This window comes from Eumetopias jubatus, unplaced genomic scaffold (genome assembly GCF_037043125.1).
Source record: "Eumetopias jubatus isolate StellerSeaLion01/CBP00866 unplaced genomic scaffold, mEumJub1_p1.0 scaffold_10, whole genome shotgun sequence".
Lineage (NCBI taxonomy): Eukaryota > Metazoa > Chordata > Mammalia > Carnivora > Otariidae > Eumetopias > Eumetopias jubatus.
In genome coordinates, this window is record NW_028274816.1 from 82,265,682 (window position 1) to 82,292,226 (window position 26,545).

Below are 26,545 nucleotides of genomic sequence, written 5' to 3' on the forward strand. Positions count from 1 at the left end.
CGGAGTACTCAGGTCCAGCCCTGCGGGCCTTGGGACTAGGTTGGGGTGTTGGTTCCAGGGTGCTCCCACAATTTGCCAGATTGTGGGTTTCACCATATGTAAATGTTACCTCGGCTGAAAAAAATCTGAAATGTATTTTAAAAATGGGTGTCATGCCAACATTAAAGGCCACATGGAAAAAAGCCACCCTTTGTGCGGCGTGGACCCATTTGGCTTCTGTTTAATCTGCAAATAAATGGGTGTTTGGTGATTTTCAAAAGGGAGGTTGGTGAGATTATCAAATTGGGCAGCTTCTTTCCTAAAAATGAACTCCCGGGCCTCACGTGTGCCAGGCCTGGAGTTGCTGCTCCCCCTTCGCACTGGAGAGGGCTGCTTGTGGGGGAGGAGGGGTGCCAGCCAAGGGAGGGGCAGGTGGGGCTGGGCAGGTGGCTGCAGGGCGCAAGGACCAGTCTTAGGGGATGAAACCAAATAGGGAGAAAAATGGAAATAAAATGGGCATTTTGAAACTGAAAGCGGGCACCCGTAGTTTAATTTTAGATTGACAAACACTTTGCCTTTTCATACTTAGCATCTTTGGGATAAAAATAGCACAAAAATTTTTTTTTTAAATCTGGAGATTATTAATCCCCCACCTGGAGCCCACCAGCCTGCATTGCTGCCAGCTTCCCATAGGGGTTATTGATGGCTGTGCTGGCAGAAACGTGTGGGCAGGAGGACAGGGACTCTGGCTGCTCTAGAGCCCCGGGGGCAGCATCTGTGACTTAGCTCTGTGAATCCCGGCGTGCACGGCCACTCGCAGGCATTTCTGGAAGGACTACGTGTCCCAGGGTGCACTGCGACTTGCCTGGCCCGGAACTGCCTCCTGGGGCATGTGTGTGGTTGGGCCTCTGTAGGTCCAAGGCTGCCACCCTCCACGTGGGTCTGTAAAGTGCCACGCAGCAGGGCTCTGGTGGGACTCCTGGGAAGTACGCTTTTGGGCCCAGGTGATTCAGCTGTGCACAGATTTGTGTCTGCCGAGTGGTGGGCACAAGGCCCCTGCCAGACTACGCCCAGGAAGAGCTCACACTTAGTGGTGGAGGCCTGCGTGCAAGCACAGGACCGTAAGGGGTCCCCCCTGTCCTGAGGGCCTAGCAGAGCGGGAGCAACCTCTCATCTGGACACAGCATCTTCTCCCTAGGGAGCCCTTGGCTGGAGCACTGAGGGAGGCCAGGGGGCAATTTGAGGATTTGTGTTGTTGGTGTTGGACAGCCATGTCATTTAAAAAAATTTTTGGTTCTGTGTTTTCTTCTGTTTGTTTGATTTTAGTAACTTGGGTACTTTTCAAAAAAATTAACACTTCACTGAAGTATAACATGCATACAGAGAAGTGTCCTTTTGGGTGTATTCACGGCGAATTTTCAAAAAGTGAACAAACACATGGAACTAGCTCCCAAATTAAGGAACAGGGCACAGCCAGCACCCCCCGTCCCTGCTGCCGGGCCCGCCGTCCCACCTCTAGCACCCTAGGTCGGTGGTACCTGGGTGGTCACTTTGCGAAAGTAGAAGCACACTCTTATGTGCCTTCTCATGTCTGCCTAGTGTTCCCGTCTGAGGCTGTCCAGCGGTTTATTGCTTTGCCTTTGCTAGGCATTCACGGCGTTTCCTACCCGGGGCTCTGCGAACACCTGTGCACGGGCTCTGACGCTGTGTGTGGGTTTCTCTGGGGTGTTTCTTGGAGCAGAGCAGCTGGATTGCACACACCTCCAGTAGAGGACACTTGTTTCTTCGGCTTTTATTTTTTTGCCTGCAAATATGTTTAATGCACTTAGATTACACAGAGGTAGAGGGAGCAAGAGGGAAACGACATCTAAGTGAGTCCTCCAAGAATTCTTACAAAAGTCCCGGGCTGGCGGCAGCCTCTAGGAACCAAGGCACCATTGACGTTAGAAACGAACATAAAATTTTATAAAAGTCTGCTGATTGCAGCATTCAGGTACTTGTACAAAAGGAGGGCTCTCTCTGCCGGCTCCTGATTTGTGACAGGGACCCAGGTACCTCACCTGGCACGGGGACCTGGAAGCCAGAGAAGAAAGACAGCTGGATTAAAAACACACAGTCAAGGGAGTTCTCTATTGGTCCTGCCCCACGGGGGCACCAACGTTCGGTTTTTTCACTGCTCTCACCACAATCTCAAAACCCAGTCCCGAGACCCTGTGCTTATTTTTAAAAATGCTCTAGCCTTTTAGACTCTCCCCGAGACTTCCTAGTCCCTGCCCTGAAACTGTTTCTTCGGCTTTTAGATCACGGATAAACTCGCTATAAACTCCGGCAGACAAGTGTCTGTGGGTGAACACGTGTCCATTTCTTCTAGGTGAATAGCGAGGAGTGTAATTGCTGGGTCAGATGGTGTCTATTTAACTCACAAGAAAGGTGTAAATGTCATTTTTAATCTCTTCCCACCAGAATGTGTTCACCACTCATAGCTGTTGATCCCAGTGGCTAGAAGGGGATATGTTGGGGGGTGCATGCAGAGAGCTGGGGAGGCCGGTTGTTGGCAGCGCCCAGCTGTTAAGACTCGGAGGGGCCACGAAGGAAGCAGCGTCCCTGGCACTTTTTCAGGGTCACAAGGCATGTGGTTACCACATGCCGGGAATTGGTCCCTTTCGGTGCTGGGAATTGTCACCCGTAGGCAGGGAAGTGAGGCAGAGCCGGGGCCTGGCACCTGCAAGAGTCAGGGGAGGTGGGAGAGGGTGCTCAGGAGCCACGTGTGTGAGGCAACAACACTGGCTCATTTTATTTTGTCTCTTTTTCTTCCAACCCTCCAGTGTGGAATTGTCCTGGGGGCTCTGCTGTTGGTTTTCTGCTCTTGGATGACGCACCAGTCGTGCATGTTCCTGGTGAAATCGGCCAGCCTGAGCAAACGGAGAACCTACGCAGGCCTGGGTGAGGACATCGGCGCTCAGCATGGCGGCTGGGCATCCCCAAGCCCTTTCTTGGGAAGTGCAGCGTTGGAGATCTGGGCGCTGGGGCCTTGCTCCTGTATTTATTTACTTTCCTTCCACTTTATGCGTAAAGAGTTCCTTGAACAGCAGGTTTTCTTCCTTATTTTAAAATTTAATGCTGTTTTTAAAAACCGTTCCTGGAGACACACGCTTCACTAAGGAGCTGACACTTAATTCTCCTGTTTCCCGTCTATGCAAATACCTGTGGAGAGAGCCTCCCCGTCCAAATTCAGGCGGGACCAGTGGCCCTCAGCGCCCCCTATGCACTTGCTCCCCAGCCCCCAGAGCCTTCCTTCAGAGCTGCCTGCCGGGGGGCTGCGGCACTTCCCCGCTTTGAATTATGTTGGGGGGGGGGGAGAAGGCTGTCGGGCCCGGGCCGGTGGCCGGGATTCAGTCCCCTGTCTCTCTAGCGCTGCTGTTTCCTGATGCTCTGGGTTGTAATTTCATTTCCTTTAGGTCTTTCTTCCTTTGATTTGGGCCAAGGGCGCGGAGGCTGTGCTTTCTGCTTCCTTTTGGTTTGGACTGGTTTCTGGGGCACTTGGCTCTGAGGGCAGGGCCCTGACTTTCCCGCCGCCCTCAGGCTGCTGTGCTCTGCATTCTGTGCTGGCGAGATTTGGCCTGGGGGCTCTCAGGAGCTGGGCAGAATCCCTGGGCTTCTGATGAAAGCTGCACCCCCCCCCGCCCCCGCCCACCAGTGTGTGGCCGGGGTGCCGGGTCTGCTCTCCCTCTCACAGCGGAGAGGAAGTGGTGTGCAGATTCCAAGGGGCCAAACAAAATAAAAACATCTGCAAGGTCCACGCGTGGGCTTTTGGCAGCGCCACCTCTGGTTCCCTTCCAGTTCGTCTGCTTTGCATTGGCACCGAGATCCTAGCATCTGTTCTGACCTCAGAGCTGAAGGAGTGCCTCCTTCTCTCCTTCCCGATGAGAATGGTGCTGTCAGGCTCTTGCTGTTGCTGGAGTCACTTGAGGCAGTGACAGTTACAGGTAAACGAGCCATGCCGACATGACCTCATGCGGCTCAGGATGCAGTGTGCTTCCCGGTGCCCCTTCCTCCGCCTGTAGGCCTGTGGCCTTCGGGGTGATCTTTTCCTCCCCCCCCCGAGGGTCAACATACGGCGGGGTTCCCGTAGCAGACGTCCCACAAAGTGCTTGGCTCTGCTCTGACAGAGGACAGGTGACCCTACACCAGAGAGGTTGGTGGCTTTTGACAGCGGTCTGAGTATTCTTAGAAAGTCCCTAAGAAGGCAAACTGGTTTGGTTGGATGTGAGAGACTGCAGGGAAGGCAGACGGTGGACACCCTTGTGCGGGGCTGCCTGGGGCTCCTGCCTTTAGCTGCTCGTGGTGAGTGTAGCCTGGCGCTCGAAGCAAAAAAGATCCCAAACCACCAGTGGTCTTCAGTTGTGCCTTTGGTCCCAAACGAGATGGCTCAGTTGTGTGAGCTCCCACAGACCCCGTGGCCCCGTCTGCGGTGTCAGCTGCCCTGGGTCTAGCCTCAGAAACAGAGAGACCCCACCGCTTGGAAAGGAGTCCTAGACGGGAAGAGAGGAGATTTTCTCTTGGACCCTGTGGGTCAGCGGCCTTCCTGCTCCTGGGCAGACTTACTGAAAGGGTCTTTCTCCTCATCCTCTGCCTTCTCCTGGGCGAGAAACCCCACAAGAGCTTGCACCACAGCTGGAGAGGGTGGCCTGAGAGGAGGCCTCGCCGCATCCGGGTGCCCTGGGGTCCGGGATAGACAGCCTTTGTTGGCAGAGCCCCGGGCCCCAACATGCATCGTCTGCGGGATCCGTGGCCATCGGGCAGCGTTGGGGGCAGGGACGTGGCCAGATGGCCTTCGGGCAGACCTGGCGACCGCAGGGGCTGGAGTGGCAGACGCAGCTCACCCAAGTGGGCTCCACGGCAGGGGTGGGGTGTGGGGGGTGGGTTCACGGAGGGGGTCTGCCACGCCCCGATGTGAGTGAGACTTTGCTGCGGTTCCTGAGTTTGGTGAGCCCCTGGCGGCCATCCCCGTGCCGCCCCCTCCGCTGTGAGTGGCGCGCGGGCGTCTGCTGCGGGGTGAGCTCTGCCAGCCGAATCACGGGGCTGGTGCCATGTCTGTGGACGGAGTTTCTGTGTTTTTGTGGTGTTCTGGTGGCTGCTCTTGGGCCACGTTGGTGAATTTCATCCACTTCTTACCTGACACTCCCTCGCCCTGTGTATCCTGCTTTGTGTAGACTTTTTTTTTTTTTTTTTTTTAGATTTTATTTATTTATTTGAGAAAGAGAGTGAGAGAGATTACTAGCAGGGGGAGCGGCAGAGGGAGAGGCAGACTCCATGCCGAGCAGGAAGCCCGATGCGGGGCTCCATCCCAGGACCCTGAGATCATGACCTGAGCCAAAGGCAGACGCTTCACCGACTGAGCCACCCAGGTGCCCTTGTGTAGACTTTCCTAACCTTGTTTTCAGAAGATAGGCATGCCAGCCAGGCAGCCTCCCCCAGTGGTCTTAGTCCCCTGGGGCCACCCCAAGGCCCGGACCTCACTGTGCTGAGTGTGGCCTCTGAGCTCTCAGTTGTGAGCACTAGATGCTTCTGGCACTGAGTCTGTGGTCCTGGGGTCCTGGTCAGCCTGCTGCCCACTCCTGGGCCTGGGGTTGGGCCTGCTGAGGGCCTGTCCAGCCAGTTTTCTCCCTGCTGGTCTTCAGATGTGTGACCCACGTGCGTGGATATGTGGCTTGGGCGTGAGGGCTGTAAAGGCAACCTTTCTGATGCCTGGGGGTCTCTACACCCTCATTTATCCAACAAATGTTTATTGTCCTCTGTGCCCGTGGCACTGGGGAATCAAATGCAGTCCAAGGCCTGGCTCTGGGGACGGCTGGGTTGAGGTCACCCTCCTCGCTTGAACAACACAGTTTGGTGTGCGTACCGCCTTCTCTGCCCTGCTGATGCTGGGCTTCGGTCAGGAGGAGGCTTTGGATAGCTGGTGGAGAGAGCGGGAGTGGGGCCGGGGTCCTGTACTGAACCAGGTGGTCTAGGAGTCAGCCCTGTGTCCACAGCAGCCTTGGAGCCACAAGCCAGGCAGTGACTCCCAGGAGGAGAAGCTGCTGCCTGGCCTCCCAGGGAAGGACAGGGAGAGCCTCCCTCATGCCTGTCCTTGCTCTGCAAGGGAGCACCGGTTGGGCTGGGATGAGGCCACGTCTACCCCTAGTCCCCATGTGGCCCGGCCTGTTGGCCGCAGAGTGCCCGTCCCAGAGAGTGGCATGCTTGCTCAGAACCCCTTTCACCCCTTTTGCAGACACCTGCTGGCCTGTTGGGGCTGGTCCATCACTGTGGTTCCTCCCCTGAGGGACAGTCCTGGGCCCCCTCTGCCCTTCCAGTGCCGTGCCAGGTGGGAGGCTAAGGGCAGGGTGCTGCTGGGCATTTCTGTTTGAGACTCGGGGTTGGAGGTTGCTGAGGGATCTGCACTTGAAGTGGGGGGTGGGGGAGCCCAGGTAAAGACAGGGGTGAGTGGGGAGGCCAGAAACTGGAACAGCCCTGTTGGGATGTCGTTCTGGGTGTCTGGGTGAAGAGTGCCCCCTCCCACCTTGGTTCCCTGACTAGCTAGAGTACCGTCTGTTGCCTCGCTGTCCAGGATGCAGGTGTGTTCTGGAATTTTTGCTGGCAGTTGCTCCGAGCATTTGGGATGCGCCGTAGCTATTCACCTTCCTCACAGAGAAGGGACAGCCAGGAACGGAGCCACCTCTGTGGGGCACTGAATTATGTGTCCTGTCTAGAGGCGTGCTTCCTAGCAGCTGTCCTTGGGAGCCTCGGAGCGCCTCCCTTGGGTGACAGCAGGCCTTGGGCTGCTGCCTGCTGACTGGAGTCCTTAGTTTGTGAAGGTCTCAGCTTGGCCTTGAGTCTGTGGCCAGGAGTCAGAAAGCCAGGGAGGCCGGCATGACCCTCAAGGCAGGGGCCTGTGCTGCTGACCGGCCTTCTGCCCATTCATGGCCTCTGTCCTCTGTGTGCTGTGCCAAGCTCCCTTGCATTTGGCAACGCTGTACCTCTTCCTAAGTCATTGAGAAGTGACGAGTATTGTTTGGACTCATTCACACCAACTGGCTGCATGTTTCCTGCTCTGCAAGTCTCCTCAGAACAGGAAGCTGGGCTGGGCTGTCACACGCACCCCTTTCTGGTCGCTCCTGGGAGATGGGAACTTCCCTGGAGGGTGGGGGCATGCAGGGCTCCTGAGGCCACGGTTAGGTCCTGGGAGGGGCCTTGCCAAGCCAGCTCTTAATCTCTCCTCTGCTCAGAGCAGTTCTGCTGTCAGGAAGGAAGGACAGACAGCTCCATTCCACTGTAGGACACACTGTTGTCTACCTTGAGGGGGGCAGGCCTGGGACCTCTTGTCCCTCCCCCCAGAGTGCCCCACTAGAAAGGATTCTCTAAGTTTTCCTCTGGAATCACAGAGGGTGAACCTAAAGCTCTTAGCCAAGTCCCTTTGGCGCGGGCCATGGAAACGTGGAACTGTCCGCGCCCTGCCCCGGCCCGGGTGCGCCTCCTCCACGGCTGCACGTGGGAGACTGCCCCTTCACGGGGACAGGTCTCCTTTGTTGTTTTTAATGAAAAAAAAAAATCAACTGCCTGTGGCTTTCTTGCCTTTTTGTTCGTTTTTCTGTGGTTTCCATTTGTTGATGGTAGACCTGGAAAAAGCATGGGACCAGAACCTTAAAATGCTCTCCTTACACCCTTGAAATGCTGGACCAGCAGGTTTTTGTCAAATGGCCCTTCCCAGCCCCCTGCGGTGTCTTTGCTCGCGCTCGTCATGCCGTCGGACTGACTGCCGGTTCTCTTTTGCACTAGCGCTGCACGCCTACGGGAACGTCGGGAAGATGCTGGTGGAGACCAGGTACGTGGTGGCGCTTTGCCGGCTTCACCCCCTCGGTCCTGAGGAGAAGCCTGAGGGCCGTTTCACGCTGAGCCACACGTCTCGGATGTGGACTGCTTTACAAGGTGGTACTTTTCTCACGTGTCACTTACTGAATAGTTGAAGGTTCAATTTATCGTTACCCTTAAAATGATTCATGTCGAGGGCGAAAGTCCCATATAAGTCTTACTAAGGAAGATGTGAAAATGGGGACCTCGGGGAGCTCAGCCCTGCTCCCGAAACCCGTGTGCCCCCAGCCCCCCACACAGTCACCTTGAGGCAGCATGAAACTGGAAATGTCCTGTCTTTCTCCCTTTCGAGTAGAGTTTTATGGGATGAAAAAGTTGCTGGGAAATTGCACTTTTAGGCTTGTAAATTAGGGAATCGTGAATGCCGAAGAGCAGCCCTCTGAAAGGAGTTGATCGTTCTTTTAACTTGTGTAGCATCACAGTACGGTTTGGTAGCCCTGGAAAGGTCGCACACAGCCTCCTGTGCAGAGAAAAGCTTAGTCATTCAGCGTTTGTTCCGCGTAAAAGAGCGAAGTGCACCGGGCACAGCTCAGGCCTGCAGGCCAGAGTTCTCGGGGCATCGCATCTCACCGGGCCAGCCTCAGGCGGTCACGAGCCAGCTGTGTTGGTGGGGACGGGTCTCGGCGAGGGGCTGAGTTGGTGGACTTCTGCTAGGATGGGGCCCTTTCAACCCGACCTCGTTCTCTGCAGCATGATCGGGCTGATGCTGGGGACCTGCATGGCCTTCTACGTTGTGATTGGTGACTTGGGGTCCAACTTCTTTGCTCGGCTCTTTGGGTTTCAGGTGAGAACATGCTTGGGACCCGGTGCATTGGTGTGGTTGCGGTTGCTCCTGGGGCAGCTTCCTGTGACGCTCCTGCAGGGCTGCATCTCAGCCCCGTGGGGACCGGGGGACAGGGTGAGACCAGCCACCTGAGGTCGGTTAGAAGAAGCTTCTGGATGCTGTGGGGTTAGTTCCAAGCCTGCGGGTTGGAAACTGGGGATCCACAGGGGTGATGCCTGCCCAGCATACTCGGCTCCCCCCAGGTGATCGGCACCTTCCGTGTGTTCCTGCTCTTTGCGGTGTCCCTGTGCATCGTGCTCCCGCTCAGCCTGCAGAGGAACATGATGGCCTCCATCCAGTCCTTCAGCGCCATGGCCCTCATGTTCTACACCGTGTTCATGTTTGTGGTGAGTGCTGGGGTTTCCTGGGGGTGACGGGAAGGTGCTTAAAAGCCTGGGGAAATGTTAGAGTCATCCTTGTGAGCCCTGGTGGGGCACGTGGGCCACCTGAACCTGGGCCATCAGGGCAGCAAGGGTGCCAGGGCAGGGGGTGCGGCCAGTTCCCCAGGAAACAAAGTGTAGATGCTCCTTGTTTTACAGAAAGACATTTCATGTGTAGTTTGTGATCAGGAGTCATGGCGCCAGCATTTGGTCACAAGGGGTCAAGTTGTTTTCTAGAGGAACATTCATAGCCAGCCAGTTCTCGGGGGCCGGTATGGAATGCATGCTCAGAACGCTCATTTCCTACTGAGTGCCTGGAGGCCTCTGAGTGGGAGCCTCTGGGGCCTGAGCCCAGGGCCTGCCCGTTGACAGCGAGGGTCAGACCCGCTCGCTCCTGAGTGAACGCAGTGAAAATCTTTGCCATAGCTTTTCCTTAGAAAGCTGAGCACTGGGTGGCCATTCCCAGCATCCCCCAGTTGTGAGGGCTGCCCAGTGATGGTTACACTACTCTCCAGACAGCCCTGTCCTCTGGGGGTTTGTCTTTTAGTGTGTGTGTGTGTGTGTGGGGGGGAGGCCCTGGCTGCCTCAGTCGGTGGAGCGTGCAACTCTTGATCTCAGGGTCTTGAGTTCGAGCCCCATGTTGGGCGCAGAGCCTACTTAAAAAAAAGAAGAAAGTGTCCAGATGGGCCTGGGAAGGGCCTGCCAAGTTTGTGGGGACCGTCCCGTCACCTGAGGCAACTGAGGTGGGCATGGCGGGCGGGCCTCACTCTGTCCCGTCTGCTGTGTGCATTCAGGGCATGGGCAGCTGCCTTGAGTGCCAGGAAGGCCCTGCAGCAGGAACTCCTGCCGGCTGTGTGTGTCCAGCTCGCGGCACCGCACAGGGCAGCAAACTGGGGGTGCGGGGCCCCCGGCCGGCGGCACCAGGTCTTGCCTACAGGGGAGCATGCGGCCGAGCTGCGGGGAGCACGGCCCCAGCAGCGTCAGGAGCCCGCCCGGCCGGGCCTGGGGTCCCGGGTCTGCCTCGTGTGCTGATCTGCACCGAGCTCATCCCTTACCCTCCTGCAGATCGTGCTCTCGTCCCTCAAACACGGCCTGTTCAGTGGGCAGTGGCTGCAGCGGGTCAGCTATGTGCGCTGGGAGGGCGTCTTCCGCTGCATCCCCATCTTTGGCATGTCCTTCGCCTGCCAGTCGTAAGTACTGTCTGCTCCCCAGGGGCCCGAGGCGTGGGAGTGTGCCCCGGGGCGGGGGTCGATGCAGGGAGGTGGGCGTTGTCTGTTCTCTGTAATTGGTGATGCAGGCCACCAACGTGTACTGTCTCATTCTATTGTGACTTGTTCCCCCTCCAAGTCGAGGGAGAGAGCTGTGTGTATTTTTATCGAGAGAGAACTCGACTTTATTCCCGAGACGTGCTGCCGGCAGTACTGGGGACAGTGCCCAGTTCGCCCCCCCCAAGAAGAGTTGGCTGTGGGGAACACAGAACAGCCCCAAACCATCTGATTCACACAGTCCCAAGCATTTTGCCAGAATTGAGCTGTTCGTGTGAGAATATTTAAAAGGAAATTGCACAAACATTGACTTCCGACTGCCGCCAGGGCGTCTTCAGAGGGGTGTGCGCGTGCGCGAGTGTGTTTTCTCTCTGGCACGCGGAGCTCTGTGAATGCAGAGCAGGCTATTTCCATAATTCCAGCAGCATTACCTTCGCCACCGAATGACAAGAGCCAGTGATTCATGCCCGGTCGGAACAGTAACCTGCTCAAAAGAGAGGCGTAAATCCGGCATGGACGGGAAAAGACCATCAGTGCACAGGGGGGCTGGCAGAGCCGGCCCCCCCATAGCTCCAGTGGGCATGTATTGTGCCAATCGTAAACTAATGTGGCAGATAAAATTTGCTCGTGCTGCTGTGTTTACACCCACATGCAAGATCCAAGTCGTCATTTCCCACTTACTGTCTCTCTTGGCAGCTCGGTTTCCACCAGAACACGCTCTACTCTTGCTGTTTAATGTCCCCTTTATAATTGGTGACAGAAGTTACATTCTTTTACCTTGTTACCAGTTGTCCTTTTTGTCTGTGAGTTTGCTTTTTAAAAAATAAACCTGTGGTTGGGCTTTTTGGTGGTGACCACAGAGTAGCCAGCCCACCTCTGTTGGGTTTGGTTCTTAGGCCAAATGATAGGTTCCAGAAGGGCTGTGAGCCCACAGCTTGTTCTTCTGCTCGATGAGAGCGTCGGCCCTATGGATAACGCCCACGTTCTCCCCAGTGAGTGGCTGGCAAGGGGGTCCGCGGAGCTTGGGGTGACCCGTTTGCTGACCTCCCCACCCGTAAAAACATTTGCATTTGCCAAGGGCAGAGACAGCTCTCCCCTCCCACTGTGTCTCTGCCCCAGAGTGCGTGAGAGACAGGGGCTTGCCTGGTGACCGCCAGACCACCAGGCCCTGGCTGCGTGACTGGTATCCTTTCTGTAGCGATGGGCCAGGCCTCTGCTTTGCTTTTGCTGTCTGGCCCTTCCTGATCTTACTTCCTAGTAAACGAGGACTTGGTGGTGCAGAACCACTAGGCCCTGTGGCGCAGAGAAGCAGCCCGGAGAGTGCTGAGCACAGAGGAGCCTGGTCCACATGGAGGCCCGGGTTTGTGCATTGGGGCTGCACATGGAAGGCTCCATCTGACTCGGGTAAAATGAGTCATGGAGGCTTCTTGGCAAGGTGGGTGGTCTGGGAACGCTCTGCGGAGTGCCGAGGTGGGTCGTCGTGGACGTCTGTGGCTCCCAGCAGCGGGTTCCCGGGGCACACGCTTAGAGGGGGGCCACCGCCTTGGGCTTTCTGCACTTGTTCACGTCCCCGCGCTGGGCACAACCCCTCCCCACAGCACCTGCAGCTCCTGCTGTGTGCTGGGGGCCAGGGGAGGGAAGTCCCCATCTGGGGGTCTGACTCCGCTCCCCCAAGTTGGCACTCGCTGGCGTGGACCCTGTCCCAGCCCAAGGAGCTGCTTGGCATTGAGATGTTGGTACTGTTTCCCCTCCAGCCCCTCTGCCATCGGCTTGGGCTGCATGGGCAGGTGCTGCCTGGCGCCCTCCCGCCAGGCCGAGGGGAGGACAGCTATCCGGGGCGACCCCTGCCCTCTGTGGGTGCCCCCACGGGCCCGGGGGCCCGAGCTGGGGAGCACAGTTCCCACCAGTTCTGTTTGCTTTTCAGTGACGTCTCCTCTCCCTTTCTCGAAGGTGGTTTTGGGGCTTGGCTCCACTCATTGTTATGCTTGTCCATTTATTGGCAATGAGTTTCTGCACCCTGACGCCCCCCTGCCAGCTGGCATCCGGCATGCGTGACCGCTGGCCATGGCTCCCTCTCCCTCAGCCTCTGGGACGCCACAGCACACAGGAGGGAGAGTGGCCGCCTCTCTGGGCACCCCCGAGTGTAGCTTCCCTTCCCGGGTCTGCACACAGACCTCCCTGCCCACCCCCCTGGCCCTCCCCACTGCTCCCCTCAGGGACTGTCTGTTGTCTGCAGAGAGCCCGCTGGCCGTGTCCCGCCCACCAGCCGGCAGCACTGTGCTGCTGGCCCTGGGCCGCGCGTGGGACAGAAGCTGCTCTCTGTCCCTGTGGGCTCCGATCGGCAGCACTGAGGCGAGGGCAGGTGGCCCGGCCCTGCTTATGTTTGTTTAACTTTCTGTTCTTTTGACGGCGACGCTCTCTCTGAACCGCTTCCTGCCTCCCCTGTAAACACGTGCTGCTTCAGTGCAGTGGTCCCACTCCTGCTTCTGCGGGACAAATGGCCTTTCATTCGGTGGCACTTCTGAAATGTTTACAGAGAGCTTGTTGGAGGGGTGCTCTGGCTGCACTCTGCCATCCAAACCTCGGCTGCGGCCCTGAGTTACCGTGGCAGTGGGTGTGGTTGGAAGGAAGGTGCTGGAGACTCGGTTGGGGACCGGGGACCTGGGAATGAGGGCGGGCAGAGGATGTGTCTTTCTCTGGAATCTGCTTGGCGAAGTCACTCGTTTTATACACAGCCAGGTTCTGCCCACCTACGACAGTCTGGATGAACCGTCGGTGAAAACCATGAGCTCCATATTCGCCTGTTCCCTCAACGTGGTCACTGCCTTCTATGTCACGGTAGGCGCCCTTTCACACCGCCACCTCCTCTCCCGTGTCAGGAACGGGCTTGGCTCTCGGCCCCGGGCAGGTTTGCCCACTGCTCCTTTCCCACCCGGGGACTGGTGGCCATGGGGCAGACCTGCCCCTCCGTATCACTCCCATCCCGGGGCCGTGCAGGCACCTCAGCATGGGCTGCTCCCATGTCACACTGGCTGGGAGTCTCTTCTCACTTCTCCGAGACCTCTGCTCATCTGCTGTGGAAAGGGGCACGTCTGTTTACAGAAACTGGGGAGTATAAAATAGTGGAGGAAGAAAATAATCTTTGATTCTGGCCCACAGTGCAGTTACAGTTAACATTTTGGTATTTTTCTTCTGGTTCTCATGTTTCCATTTGTTCTGTTTTTCTACACTGCAAGTAAAATGAGCAGTGCACTGAGATTCTAGCTTGTTTCCCCGAGCTCTGCGGCATCCACGTTCTTGTTAGTTTCTACAGATGGTCCACGCACTTTGTTGTCCATGTGGTGGGGCCGTCCACCGTGAGCACGGTTTTCCCCGCGGTCCCTGGGTTTGGATGTTGCCCCACAGGAAGATCGGCCGCTCTGCGGGGCTCACGGGGCATCCTGAGACTTCCTTTCCACGCGGTAGCTCACTGCCCTGGTGCCTGTTGTCCGCACGGGAAGTGTATTGGACCCTCCCTGACGGCGGAGCCTTCCGTCTGTGGGCGTGCGGTTTGCGGGCCAGCAGTCCCGCGGGCAGCATGGTCTTGCTCAGGCTGCTTGTGGGGTGGCCTGTGGGCTGTCTCCCGGACCGTGCGCCCCCCCGCTGTCGCCCTGCCGCAGGTCGGCTGCTTTGGCTATGTGAGCTTCACCGAGGCCACCGCAGGCAACGTGCTGATGCACTTTCCCTCCAACCTGGTGACGGAGATGATGCGAGTGGGCTTCATGATGTCAGTGGCCGTGGGCTTCCCCATGATGATCCTGCCGTGTCGACAGGCCTTGAACACGCTGCTTTTCGAGCAGCAGGTAAGATTCTTAAGGCCCTTCAGGCAACACTTCACTGGGAAAATGTTACTTTGCTGATCTTAATTATGTCTTCTTCTGTTGCCTTGTGCTAGTTCTTTAGTTTTCTGGGCTGTGGCAGGGGGAGCTTTTCCTAGTTAAAAATGGAAGAGCTTCAGTTAAAGTGAAGTCTTTTAATAGGGATTTTTTTTTTAAAAACCAACTTTGGAGAAAAGAGATGGTGCCAGAACACACAGGGGTCTGTCCACATAGTAGGTGTGAAGCCGTGCCCAGTGTCCGAGCAGGTCAGGCCCCTGTCCCGACTCCCTAGCCCCTGGGTGTCACCCCCGAATCAGAGATGGAGCAGGAAACCCTGAGGGGTGAGGAGTGACTGGGAATGCAGAAGAGCTGGCTTCCTAGGCAGGCGCCGACCACAGTCAGGTCGGCAGATGAGCATGGGGGTCAGTGCGCTTTGCTTTTTATGTTTGTGTAACTGGACATTTTAAGAGTTTGACCAGAGACGCCGTGACAGGCTGAATTCCGTTCACTTTCATGTGTGCGGTCATGGCCCGGCTTAGTCCTTAACGAGAAGTTTTCAAAGGTATGGGTTGGAACTAAAGGTTTCTCTTGGCTCTCTCACTTTTGCCAAGTTAAAAACAAAAGGTTCTTGTGTAATGGCTCGTGCCCCAAGATGTGGGGTGAACCCCTGCCTGTCTTAGGAGCCCACAGACACACCTGCCCGCAGCTTTTCTCCATGATGGAGTCTTGTATCTCTGGCCGGAGGTCCGTGAGCGTGGTCTGCCGTGTCGGCCAGCACTCCTGGCGGCCACACACATGGAACATTTGGGCCACAGGGTGGGTGGCAGGGGGCGCCTGGGGGTCTCAGAACTCCAGGAGACAGTGAGTCCAGTGGCCAGACTGGGGAAGCCGGGCACCTGGGCCTTCAGAGCAGCTGGAACTAGCCTCACTGTCCATGTGGTCGGCGTGTGCTCAGAGCAGCTTCCCGCCGGTCTTGCCACCAGAGACGGCACCTCATGGCGGAGGCAGAGCCCTGAAGGACCGGCCGTCCTCCCCCCTCCGGTTTGACCCCTCATCCCCCATTCCGTCGGCTGGGCAAGCCCCTGGGCGCCAAACGTGGCCTGATTTAGCACGTCGTCCCTTGGGGGCAGCGGTGGGGGCAGCTCCCTGGCCCGCCTCAGCACTGTGAGCTGTGGGCTTCCGTCGTTCCCGCTTTGATGCCGATGTGTAGTGTACGAACAGCATTTGTGTTGCTGTATATAATACATTTTTATCATTTAAGAAACAAAGTCCACAGTGGCATCAGAGGCGATGTCAAATCAGGAAAGAAAAGTCACCTACATCCCTCCGTCCTCCCGCGGATGACGTGGCGTTTCTGTGCCTCTCTTTGGAGTCCTTTCAGTGAGGGTCCTCCTGTCTTCGCCGGGTGTCTCCATGGAAACCCGTGGCACCTCTGCGCTCCTGCTCTTCCAGCTTTTGTGGGATGCTCTGCTTGTTGTGGGTCCTTCACGCTTGACCTCTCACGGATAGCTCTCTCTTGACCTTCACACGTAGAGCTCCCCCTTCTCCCTCTCCTCTTGGAGTATTGGGTAGATTTCTAGGCATGAGTCCTGGGGTCAAAAGGGGTAGCCCTAACACCCCTCCTTGCCGGGCCTGGTGCAAGTTGTCATTCTAAGGTCAATCAAAAATTGGGGCTGCAGCCCCGTCAGTCCATCCTAAGAAAGCCACCTGCGTAAAGGGCTATTGTGGAAATGGGGTGATTTGAAATTCTAGTTATGGAAGGTTCTGAGGCTCCCCTGGTGTGGTGTTTTCCCAGCTCAGGAATAGGAACCGTGGTCAGCCCTTCCTGTGTGCCCAGCACTGCTCTAGAAGCTTCACTCCTGCTACCTGACCGGAAGATGCTTCTGGTGCATGGGCCTTGGAGGAGGAATAACTTTGGGTTTGGTTATGCTACGTCGTGCCCTCTTCCCTTCCTCTCTGAAGCACCTGGAAATGAGGACCGACCACACACGGGTGTGCTTGGGAGCGTGTGCCCCCGGGGGGTTCTGCTGCACTCGGAAACCATCAGCCTGGCTCTGTGGAGCTGGGTTTGGCTTCTGGTGGTCCTGTTTTTAATCTCTCTCATGCACTGCTTTGATGGAAAATGGAAGGACTTGCTGCTTACATTTCAAAACAAAGTTGTAAAATTTACGTTCCATGCCTGATGCTAGGAGCAATCCCTTCCCGGCGTTTTGCTGGGTTGGGTTATGGGTTGGGTTACGGCTTCACATGAACGCTGCTCAGCCAAGTCGTACTGTGTCTGGAGTCACCTGCCGGACTCCCACGCACACCCACCTGGGGCACCAGCAGAGCCCTTTAGGGGCATTCTTGCTAGAGAGCAGAGAGGAAATCAGTCATTTCAAAACCTTTTTGTTTTCTTTCACCCAGCAAAAAGATGGGACCTTTGCTGCTGGAGGCTACATGCCCCCTCTGCGGTTTAAAGCACTTACCCTCTCCGTCGTGTTCGGAACCATGGTGGGCGGAGTCATGATCCCCAACGGTAAGTGGGAGGGCTGCTCTGGGGACTGGTTTCCCGCCGGGCCTGTCCCCCATCCTTGCTGTGATGTGGAGGGACCCTGGGGCTGTCACTGCCTGGAGTCTCCGTGTTCAGCCAAGACGCTCAGAGTCTCACATCGCCCTCTCTAGTCTCCTAAAAGAAGATCTAGAGACTCTCTTCGAATCTTTCCTCCCCGCCCCGGGAAAGGCATGGGACAGTGTAGCAGCCTCAAGGAGCCACAAGCATGTGGAAACCTGAGCAGGTGACCCCCAGGGTTGACGCCCGGGTGGGGTGCCAGCCTGATGGGTGAAATCAGTGGTGATACTGTTTGTTGACCCCTGAGTTTGATGATGCGTCACCAAGGGAGGGGAAGGGCCTGAGCGAGATTCTTGTTGTCAGACGCTTCCTCCCAGACACACGGAGCTTACGTTATCACATACTGAGTGGAGCATACGTGTGCTCGCCCAGCGAACCAGCCAGGCACACACACGTGTCCTGGGACCCATCCTGCTCTGTCACTCGCCGAGTGCGGTGGAGAGGGTGGTGATTTAAGATGAGCCGCCATCTGAGAAGCCCCCACTGGATGCCAGATGCTCTGTGGGGAGCCAGTGCGGTGCTGTAGGCCTCTCTCGGTGCTGGGCCCCGCGGGAAGACACGTGCTCCTCCTGCCTCACCGAGGCTCACACCGTCAAGGGAGAGAGCCACGTTGCCTCCATTTCACTGGCCAGGAAACTGAGGTGCAGGGAGTAGGGAGCTTGCCTGAGACTCCTGGCTGGAAAGGTGCGGCCTCTGGTTCTCACGGGGCTGCTGATCCCACACTGTTCTCTGTCTGTGGTATCAGGATACCCTTCAGTTGCTTGTGGGCACAGAAGGCTGTGCCCCCGCTCCCGCTGGTGTTCTGGAGGTGTGTGTACATAGGCCTAGCAGCAGGGCTGGCTTGCCCGCCTTGTGCTTGCCGAAAGCCGTCATTCAGGCCCTTGCCGGAGCCCCTGGCACTCACCCCCTCCTGTTGCTTCTCATTCCCAGTGGAGACGATCCTGGGCCTCACGGGAGCGACGATGGGAAGTCTCATCTGCTTCATCTGCCCGGCTCTGATCTATAAGAAAATCCACAAGAACACCCTTTCCTCCCAGGTGAGCGCTGCTCATCCCCGCCCAGGATTGGTCTGGGGTCATGTTCTCAGAGGAGAGTTTCTTAGTGTAAAAGGTACTTGGTTCTGAAGATCTGGGAGATGCAGGGCCAGGCCAGGCCACTACCACTGTATGTACAGAGGTTCCCAGGGGCCCGGGGCTGTGTGTGTGTGTGTGTGTGTGTGTGTGTGTGAGTGAGACCAGCTTACTTCATCTGAGCGTCGAAGACTGAACCGCTTTTCCCCAAGTATGTGTTAGTACGGTGGCTGGATCATCCGTGTTCTGTGTGTGCGTGTGCGGCATGCCCTGTGCCCCTCCCCCGTTCCCATCCCCCACTGTCTCACTAGGGGGCTGTCTGGCGGGGTCCCCTCTGCCGTGCTCTGCTGTCACGGACAAAACTACGATGGTTCTCCGTGTATGCGAGTGTTGGGATGGATTTGAGAACGTGTCTGTAGGAAGCTTTCTGGAGAAGGAATCCCTGTGTCCAAGAGGATGAGCGTGTGTAACCGGGGTGGCTTTCACCCACGGCCCACGCAGAGGTCAATGCTGTCACTTCCCAGACAAGCCCAGGCCTCTTTCCCCTTCAGCAGCCTGCAGGGACGTCAGGATCTTTCTGTGTGTTTATAAGCTACTGCATTTCTTTTTCTGTGAACTGTCCATGTGTTTTGCTCACCTTTTATGGGCTTACTGAGCTTTTTCCTTTTGGGATGTTTCGGTAACGGTTTCAGGAGTGCCGTACAGCGAGCATACAGCAAAGCACCTAATTCTCCATACAGTGTGATGACTGTTTGCCAAGTGAACCCAGCCACGGAGCCACCGTCCAGGGCAGGGTTAGAACATTCCAGCACCCAAAGCTTCCCCAGGCGTCTCACAGTCTTTCCCCTCCAAAGGTTACTGCTCCTCTGTCTTCTAAGGTTTGGGAATAGTTTTGCTTGTCCTTGGAGTTGGGATAAACAGAGTCTTAGGACACAACAGTGTTTGTGTGTGTCTGGCCTCCTTACTCGAGCATCACGTCTGAGGTCAGCCATGTCGCCATGGGGTGGGGCAGCCTGCCCATTCTCGCTGCTGCAGGACACTGCGCCGTCTCCCCGGAGCACACAGCGGGGCTCTCCACATGACTAATCTGTGATGTGTGTCCAGCGTGTGCGTGACTCACCGAGGCAGGGTTGTTGGGTCTTGGGGTTACGTCTGTCCAGCTTTAGGAGATTTTGCCAAGCTTTTTCCAGTTTTCCCAAAGTAGTCCTCCGGCACCACGTTAGAATTCTAGCTGCTTTAGCCTCTGCTGTCCCTCTCACGCATGCTGCCCTTCCGAGGGGTGTGCAGTGGTACTTCCTTGGGTTTTAATTTGCGGTTCCCAGATGACTGTGATGTTGAGCACCTTTTCATGTGCTTGTCAGCCGTGTGAGTGCCTTCCTTTGTGAAAGTCTTTTATGTCTTGCCCCGTTTTACCTCCCGGGTTGTCTTCTTAAAGATTTGTGGAAGTTTTTAAGATTCTGGATCTAAATCTTTTTTCAGAAGTACAGATCAAAAATGTTTTCTTTCACTCTTGGCTATCTTTTCATGTTCTTCATGATACCTTTTCACCAACAGGTGTTCTTCATTTTATTTTATTTTTTTTAAGATTTATTTATTTTAGAGAGAGAGTGCATGCGAGCATGTGCAGTGGGGAGGGGCAGAGGGGGAGGGAGTGAGAATCTCAAGCAGACTCCACACTGAGCTTGGAGCCCGACCTGGGGCTCGATCTCACCACCCTCAGATCACGACCTGAGCCAAAACCAAGAGTCAGACACCCAACTGACTGCGCCACCAGGCACCTCAGGTGTTCTTCATTTTAGCATAGTTCAGTTTGTCACCTTTCTTTTTGGCTGGGTGCTTTTTATGTGCTGCCCATTTATAAGGTCCTGCAGATAGCCTTGTAGGTTATGTTCTAGAAGCTGTTTATTTTATTGTCCACATTCAGATGTGTGCTCTGTCAGGAATGGATGGGGAGGTAGGGTGAAGGCTCTTAGCTGATTGCAACCCCCCTTCCCCGGCACGGTGGCGGCACTGCTGTCGTCAGTCTCCCGTGTACCTGGGGGGAGTGCTGGGGACACCTCTGTGGCTGGTCTGTCAGTCTGTCCTTGTCCTCACGTGGCCCTGCTCTGAGTGCTGTGGCTTTACAGTGAGCCTTCATGGTGGGCGACGGGCCCCTCGACCTTCATTCTTCTCCCAGAGGGTCTTTCTGTCACTGGCCCTGAGCGTTCGCAGCTAAGTCTGCTTGCCAGCCTCCTCCTGCACAGCCATGTTGGATTTTGACAGGGTTGTACCAAACCACGGACTGAAGGACTGACCCTACTCTTCAAGTCACAGCATATTCCCCAGTTTTCCTTATGTCTTCTTTTGCCCATGGCTTCTTTAGATGTCCAGACTTCGGGGGATTTCCTAGTAATCTCTTGTACTGATTTCTACCATGATCCCATTGTGGTTGGAGAGCACACAGTTAAGAATTTGAATTTCAGTCCTTTGACATTTTTGAGACTTACTTTTGGGACAAACCAGCATATGGTTTGCTCTGACGGACGCTCAGTGGGCCGTGTATGGTTAGATCAGGTTTACTAACTGCAATTGTCAGATTTTATGTGTTCTTGCTGTTTTTTTAATCTTGTTTATCCGTTATGGGAAAGATATGACAAGTTCACTGTAATTGTAGATTTGTTTATTTCTCCTTTTAGCTGTATCAGTCTTTGCTTTTTATCTTGAAGCTGTGTTATTAGGAGCATACAGTTTTAGGACGGTTATATCTTTATTAAACCGACCCTTTTCCCTGTGAAACGTCTCTTTGTATCTTTGGAAATGCTTCTGTCCTTAAAGTTGGCCTTGTCTGATAGAGTGTGACTAACCTGGCTTTGTTTTGGATTTGTATTTACACAGTTACAGGGTTTTCGTCTTTTCTTTATGATCTTTCTCTGCCTTTATGTTTACAGTGGGCCTTAGATAACGGCATACAGTTGGCTTTTGTTTTGTTTTGTTTTTGTACGGTTTGTTAATGGGAATATTTAAGACTCTTTAGAATGAATGTAATTACTGATTTTGGGGGGATTAAAGCTTCTGTCTTACTCTGTTTTTTACTTGTCCCATCTGTTCTCTTTTGTTTGTTTCTTTCTTGCTGACTTTGGATAAATCAAACATTTTAAGTATTCATTTTTTATTTCTCTGTTAGCTGGAGTTGCACATTTCTGTTCTAATGGTTATACAAGGCAGTTTAATATGGATCCTTGGTTTATTAGAGTTGACTGTAAGTTGTTTTTACCACTTCACAGGCAAGGCAAGTATCCCAGGATATTTTGCCTTCATTTACCCTCCTTGGGCCTTTGGTGCTATTGTTTCTGTGTATTTTAATTTTATGTATAAAACATCACGAGTCGTTATTATTGTTTTAAATTGCCAACATTTATTTATATTGATCCTTTGCAGCCTCTTGGTTTTCTGTCACTTGGTCCTGTCTTCTGGTGTGCTTGGTAGTTTGTGGCCATTGTGTTTGAGAAATGGTAGAGGTTCTGGATGATGCTGTCTTCCAGCAGACAGAGGGTGGGCAGAAGGCCTGCGTTCGGTTAAGGGTAGTCTGTTCCTGGTTTGCGTCACTCCTAGGGCACAGCCCTCTCAGGGTCTTGGCTAAACGCCCTTGCCCTCACGTGGCTAAATTCTCTGCTTAGCTTTGATTGGCTTGGTGGCTGCTCTGTATGCCTCTCTGCATAGCTGGCATGTACCTTAGGGGAGAATTGCACTCAGAATATGGGTGCCCTTCTCTGAGAATTGTGGCTGCCCGAGTTCTGGCTGTGAGAGTCCTCACCCCCTCACCCCTCACCCCTGGCACCTGCCCAAGTGTCATGCAAGCTCCAGGCTGCCGTTTTCTTGCCCGGTGCTCAGCACCACAGATCGGGAGGAACCTGACTTCTTGGGGCCTCTGTGCTTACCTCCTTTGTCCAAGGTCTCACCAGCAGTCTGGGTGGCGAAGGTTGTCTGCCAGTGTCTTCAATTGGGCAATTTTAGTGAGTTTTGGGAACTCGTGATGGCAGGAAGAAATTAACCAGCCCACTGCCCAGATGTTTTTCTGTTTGTCAAGTCCCAGAGTTTTAGTCCCTCGGACTCCTTTAGGGGAAAAAAAGTCATTGTTAGAGGGGCCCTTCCTCGGGGCGCCTGGGTGACTCAGTCGTTAAGCATCTGCCTTCGGCTCAGGTCGTGATCCTGGGATCCTGGGATGGAGTCCTGCATCGGGCTCCCTGCTCAGCACGGAGCCTGTTTCTCCCTCTGCCTGCTGCTCCCCCTGCTTGTGCTCTCTCTCTCTGACAAATAAATAAAATAAAAAATCTTAAAAAAAAAAAGGGCCCTTCTTCTTCAGTATTATTTTTAAACATTCTTTCTTTAGTTCCAGTGCTTTCATGACTTCGTTTTTTCATTTAAATCTTTGATCATCTGTGTTTTATTTCGGGGTAAGAAACAAAGCAGGCTCCATAGCTGGCAGCTCACTGGGGCTCGGTCACCGCCGTGCAGGGTTACCACTCCCACGTATTAGGTCTTGTACGGACTTGGGCCCAGTTTGGGACTTGCCGCCTTGTGCCACCGGCCACGCTGCTTGCTGCTGTAGCTCTGGCAGCGCCCCCCGCTCCGTGGTGCATTGCTCTGGAAACTCTTATTTTAATTTGGATCCAACTTTTTTTTAAGTTTATTGATTTATTTTTAGTAATCCCTACATCCAGGGTGGGGCTGGAACTCACAACCCTGAGATCAGGAATTGCACACTTCCTGACTGAGCCAGCCGGGTGCTCGGCTTGGGAAACTTTTTTTTTTTTTTTTAAAGATTTTATTTATTTATTTGACAGAGAAAGACACAGCGAGAGGGGGAACACAAGCAGGGGGAGTGGGAGAGGGAGAAGCAGGTTCCCCGCTGAGCAGGGAGCCCGATGCGGGGCTCGATCCCAGGACCCTGGGATCATGACCTGAGCCGAAGGCAGCCGCTCAACGACTGAGCCAGCCAGGCGCCCCTTGGGAAACATTTTCATTCTGATCCCTCTTCCTCACTTTTATTGATGATGTTTCTGGATATGCTCACCTCTTCATCTTCCCATATGAATGTTGAATTAGCTGATCTGACTCATGAAACCAAGTCCAGCTTTTTGTTTTTTTCAGTCTCGTCGGAATTCTTTGAAGCTGTAGCTTAATTTAGGAAGTGTCGTTGTCTGTGTGCTCCGGCGAATCTGTGGTGTGTACTTAGCAGCCTTATGTGCAGTCACGGGTGTGGGGTGCAGCCGCACCTCCCAGGATGCCGGATCGCCGTGGGGCCCACAGCGTGCGGGGCCAGCTCGCCGTCTCCTGATGCAGCCACGAGAGCTCCTGCTTTTAACTGCTGAGCCTGGTGTGGCCGTGGCTTCACACGTGGGAGTGAACATGCACATTCACACACCACTGCAGCCACGTACGTGAACGCATGTGGAATCGTGTTAAAGAAGCGTCCGTCTGTGCCTGCGTTACTGTGGTTTCTAAATCCAGAAAGTGCACTGACGTGCATTAGCCATTTGTGAAGATGGTAAAGGTTCTCTCTCTGACCTAGTGCCCTGATGACTTGTGTATCACAAGTTAGTTCTGGAATGGACCGTCTGACCGGGGCAAACTGTTCGTATGTACTGCTGTGCTTTATTTCCAAACATGCAGCTTTAGTGTTTTGAGGAAGATGGATCTTCCAAGGGACAAACTTGGCAATGTGGCTGGAGTTTGGTGTGCACAGACCTTGGGTCCGGAGGGCACCTGCTTGATTCCTTTCTCCCTTCTGTCCCGGGAGCTCTGGCTGCTTCTCCCGCGGAAGGTGTGGACCCAGTGTCAGGCCGGGGTCCGCTGTCCCTGGCCTACCTGATGGCTGGATACAGGCCTAGAGAAGAGCTGGACAGGGGTGCGTGGGTGATGGACGTGTCAGGACTGGGCTGCAGAAAGTCTCAAAAGGAGGAGTGTCCTGAGAAGCATCGTCGTAGGAGGAGCAAGGACTATGGACACACAATGCGCCCTTAGTGAATCGAAAAGGAACTTTCTCTGCCATCATGAGTTCATTCTTGATCTTGAGATTCTGAGAATCTGAGAATCTCTCCAGACTGGAGAGAGGTCTGGACTTGGGTGGAGGTGTTGAGAATTGACGCACTGCGGCCTGGAAGCCAGCAGGGGGAGCAGGAGCTGCTGGAGGGGCCCCGAGGAGAGAGCAGGGGCCTGCCCCGGTCACAGGCCGGCGCTGTGCTCCTGGAAGGCCATAAGTCAGTGAATACGTGACACTGAGACTTGGAGCCAGCGAGCCGCCCACGGGTCGCCGTCTGACCTCCACCAGAGCACGGCTCCCAGGCCTTCCAGCTGGGATCCGTGGGCTGCGGGCGGGCTGCACACCGACCTGGAGACCAGAATCGGGGTGTGTGGCTGCATGGCGGCTGGAGCCCCTGCCTCCATGTGTGTTTCATCAGGAGGAGCAGAATTTGAACTTGTGTGTTGTTCAGACAGGCTTACGTGTAAGCAGTGAAAGTGAATGCTTCCTCCCCCCATAGGTGCTTTTTTGTTTTTGAGTCGGGGACCTCAACAGATCTGGAGGCTACAGGTCATGGCTTGAGGGGTGCTCTGGGACGCCATGGCACGTGGGGCCCCCAGGCCAAGCCCCTGGTTTTGCCAAGCTTGGGCTAAGGGTCCAAGTTAGGAGAGAAGCTTTTGTTGTTGTCATTTCTGTTGTCAAGGTCGTTTCTGCTGTTGGTTGGGTTGGGGAAATACAAAATGCAAGGATTTAAAGTGTCCTTCTCAGGGCGCCTGGGTGGCTCAGTCGGTTAAGTGTCTGCCTTCTGCTCAGGTCATGACCCCAGGGTCCTGGGATCGAGCCCCGCGTCGGGCTCCCTGCTCAGCGGGGAGCCTGCTTCTCCCTCTCCCTCTGCCCCTCCCCCCGCTCGTGCTGTCCCTCTCTCTCCCTGTCTCTCTCTCAAGTGAATAAATAAAAAATCTTAAAAAAATGAACTGTCCTTCTCTTTTAACTTTCAAAAATGACCTCGGTCACTTCTGGACACCATCATTGCCCCACGAATCTTACCTTCCTGGGAAGAAGATGTCATATGCTAATGCTAAGTCTACTCGCATTTTTAGGAGAATACTTGGGGGCCGACGTGGTCACAGTCAGGAGCTCTTGATCCCAAGTTGTGTATTGTGGAGTCTGTGGATGCTGCTTTGGCGTCCCAAATCTGTGCACGAACCTTGGGTAGCCCTGTTGCACCTGGCCATGGCAGGTGGGTTTGGGGGGGTCACTGAGAGCCTCCAGGAGTCCACAGGCCCCCCTGACCCATGGCTGACCTCAGAGCTCAGCCTGCCCTTGGCATCTGTGGGCTCCGGAGCAGTGCCGTGTTGCAGAGCAGCGGCGCAGGAATGGACTTGTCCTGGAGGCCTTCCCTGGCTGGCCTGGCCCGCCTCTGTGAGTGCAGGCCGTTCTCTAGCTGTGTTGGACTCAGGAATGGCTCACTGGTTTTTTAAAGTCAACATGCCTTTGAGATAAAGGTTTGAATCCTGGCTGTGAGACTGCAGAGAGGTGAGCAACGGGGTCTCCCTGGCTCTTGGAGCAGGTCGCCTTGTGGGTTGCTCTCCCGCGGACTCTGCAGGACCAGGAGCCACTGCTCCCTGGGGAGGGCCTGGCAGGCCGGGCGCAGGCAGGGCAGTGATCTGCACCAATGACAGCGCGTGCGTGTCTTCAGGCAGGCGCTGCAGGAGGAGACGGCATTGCCTGACGCGGGGCTGGTCGCCTGAACTGCTGAGGGCTGCATGTGTGACCAGCCCGGCTCCCTCACAGCAGGGATGGGGCTGGGGACGAGGAGCCTCGGCCGTCAGCAGCGCGTCCAGCACGGTCACTGGGCAGACCCGATGGGCACCCCCCGCTGAAGGGGGCTGAGGAGCCACCTCCTTCGTGGCTTTCTCCCTGTCTGTGCCAGCAGCTCTGGGTGTGTCCCACTCAGTGGGTGACATGGGAGGCAGACCAATGGCACACTGGGCCCTCTGCACGGCTGTTGGGCGAGGTGTGGGATGCCAAAGTGCCCCCTTAGGGTTAGGCAGCTGCCCTGAGATCCTTGCTCTTCTGGCCAGAGCCATCAGGGAGCCTGACCTCTGCCGCCACAGGTGCAGGTGGGTCTGGCCCCTGCTCTCCAGGAGGCCTGGTTGGTGGGCTCGGGGGTCTGCTCTCTGCAGGCTGCCCTCACGCTGCCCCCAGCCTGCCCCTCGCCTGCCCCTTCCTCCATGGCCAGCCCAGCTCTAGCAGGTTTGGCTGATGATTCGGTCACGTTCACCAGTGAGGGGCCACCGTCTCCTAGTGGCCAACACGAGTGGTGGGCAAGGCCAGCAGGACCACGGCCTGAGTGCCCTGTGTTCCCCAGCCCCTCCTGCTGTGCACTGTGCCCACATGCCCCCTCCTCCCCTGTGCAGGGCAGGGGTGCGGCAACTGCCTGACCCCTTTTGCCCTTGGGTCTTTGTCTTGTCCAGGTGGTGCTCTGGGTTGGCCTGGGCATCCTGGTGGTCAGCACACACACTACCCTGTCTGTGAGTGAGGAGGCCCCTGTGGACTTGGCCGAGGAAGCCTTGGCTGGCCGGATTGAAGAGGCCGAGGGCATCATAAAGGCAGAGGTGGCTCGGCTCCCAGGTACGCAACTTCCAGGT

The 26,545-nt window shown here is 55.5% G+C and overlaps 1 protein-coding gene across 2 annotated transcripts in view; it reads left to right on the top strand.

Moving 5' to 3' along the window:
* SLC38A10 (solute carrier family 38 member 10) overlaps positions 1-26,545 on the top strand; it is a 39,130-nt gene that overhangs the window by 790 nt on the left and 11,795 nt on the right. The window contains exons 2-11 of one of the 2 annotated variants that reach the window (XM_028112463.2): positions 2,805-2,922; positions 7,795-7,840; positions 8,578-8,671; positions 8,914-9,057; positions 10,156-10,280; positions 13,091-13,193; positions 14,015-14,197; positions 16,619-16,730; positions 17,754-17,860; positions 26,372-26,543. In XM_028112463.2, coding sequence (XP_027968264.2) covers positions 2,805-2,922; positions 7,795-7,840; positions 8,578-8,671; positions 8,914-9,057; positions 10,156-10,280; positions 13,091-13,193; positions 14,015-14,197; positions 16,619-16,730; positions 17,754-17,860; positions 26,372-26,543 — 1,204 coding nt within the window. The remainder of the gene's footprint in view (positions 1-2,804; positions 2,923-7,794; positions 7,841-8,577; positions 8,672-8,913; positions 9,058-10,155; positions 10,281-13,090; positions 13,194-14,014; positions 14,198-16,618; positions 16,731-17,753; positions 17,861-26,371; positions 26,544-26,545) is intronic. The other variant, XM_028112464.2, reaches the window with a different exon arrangement.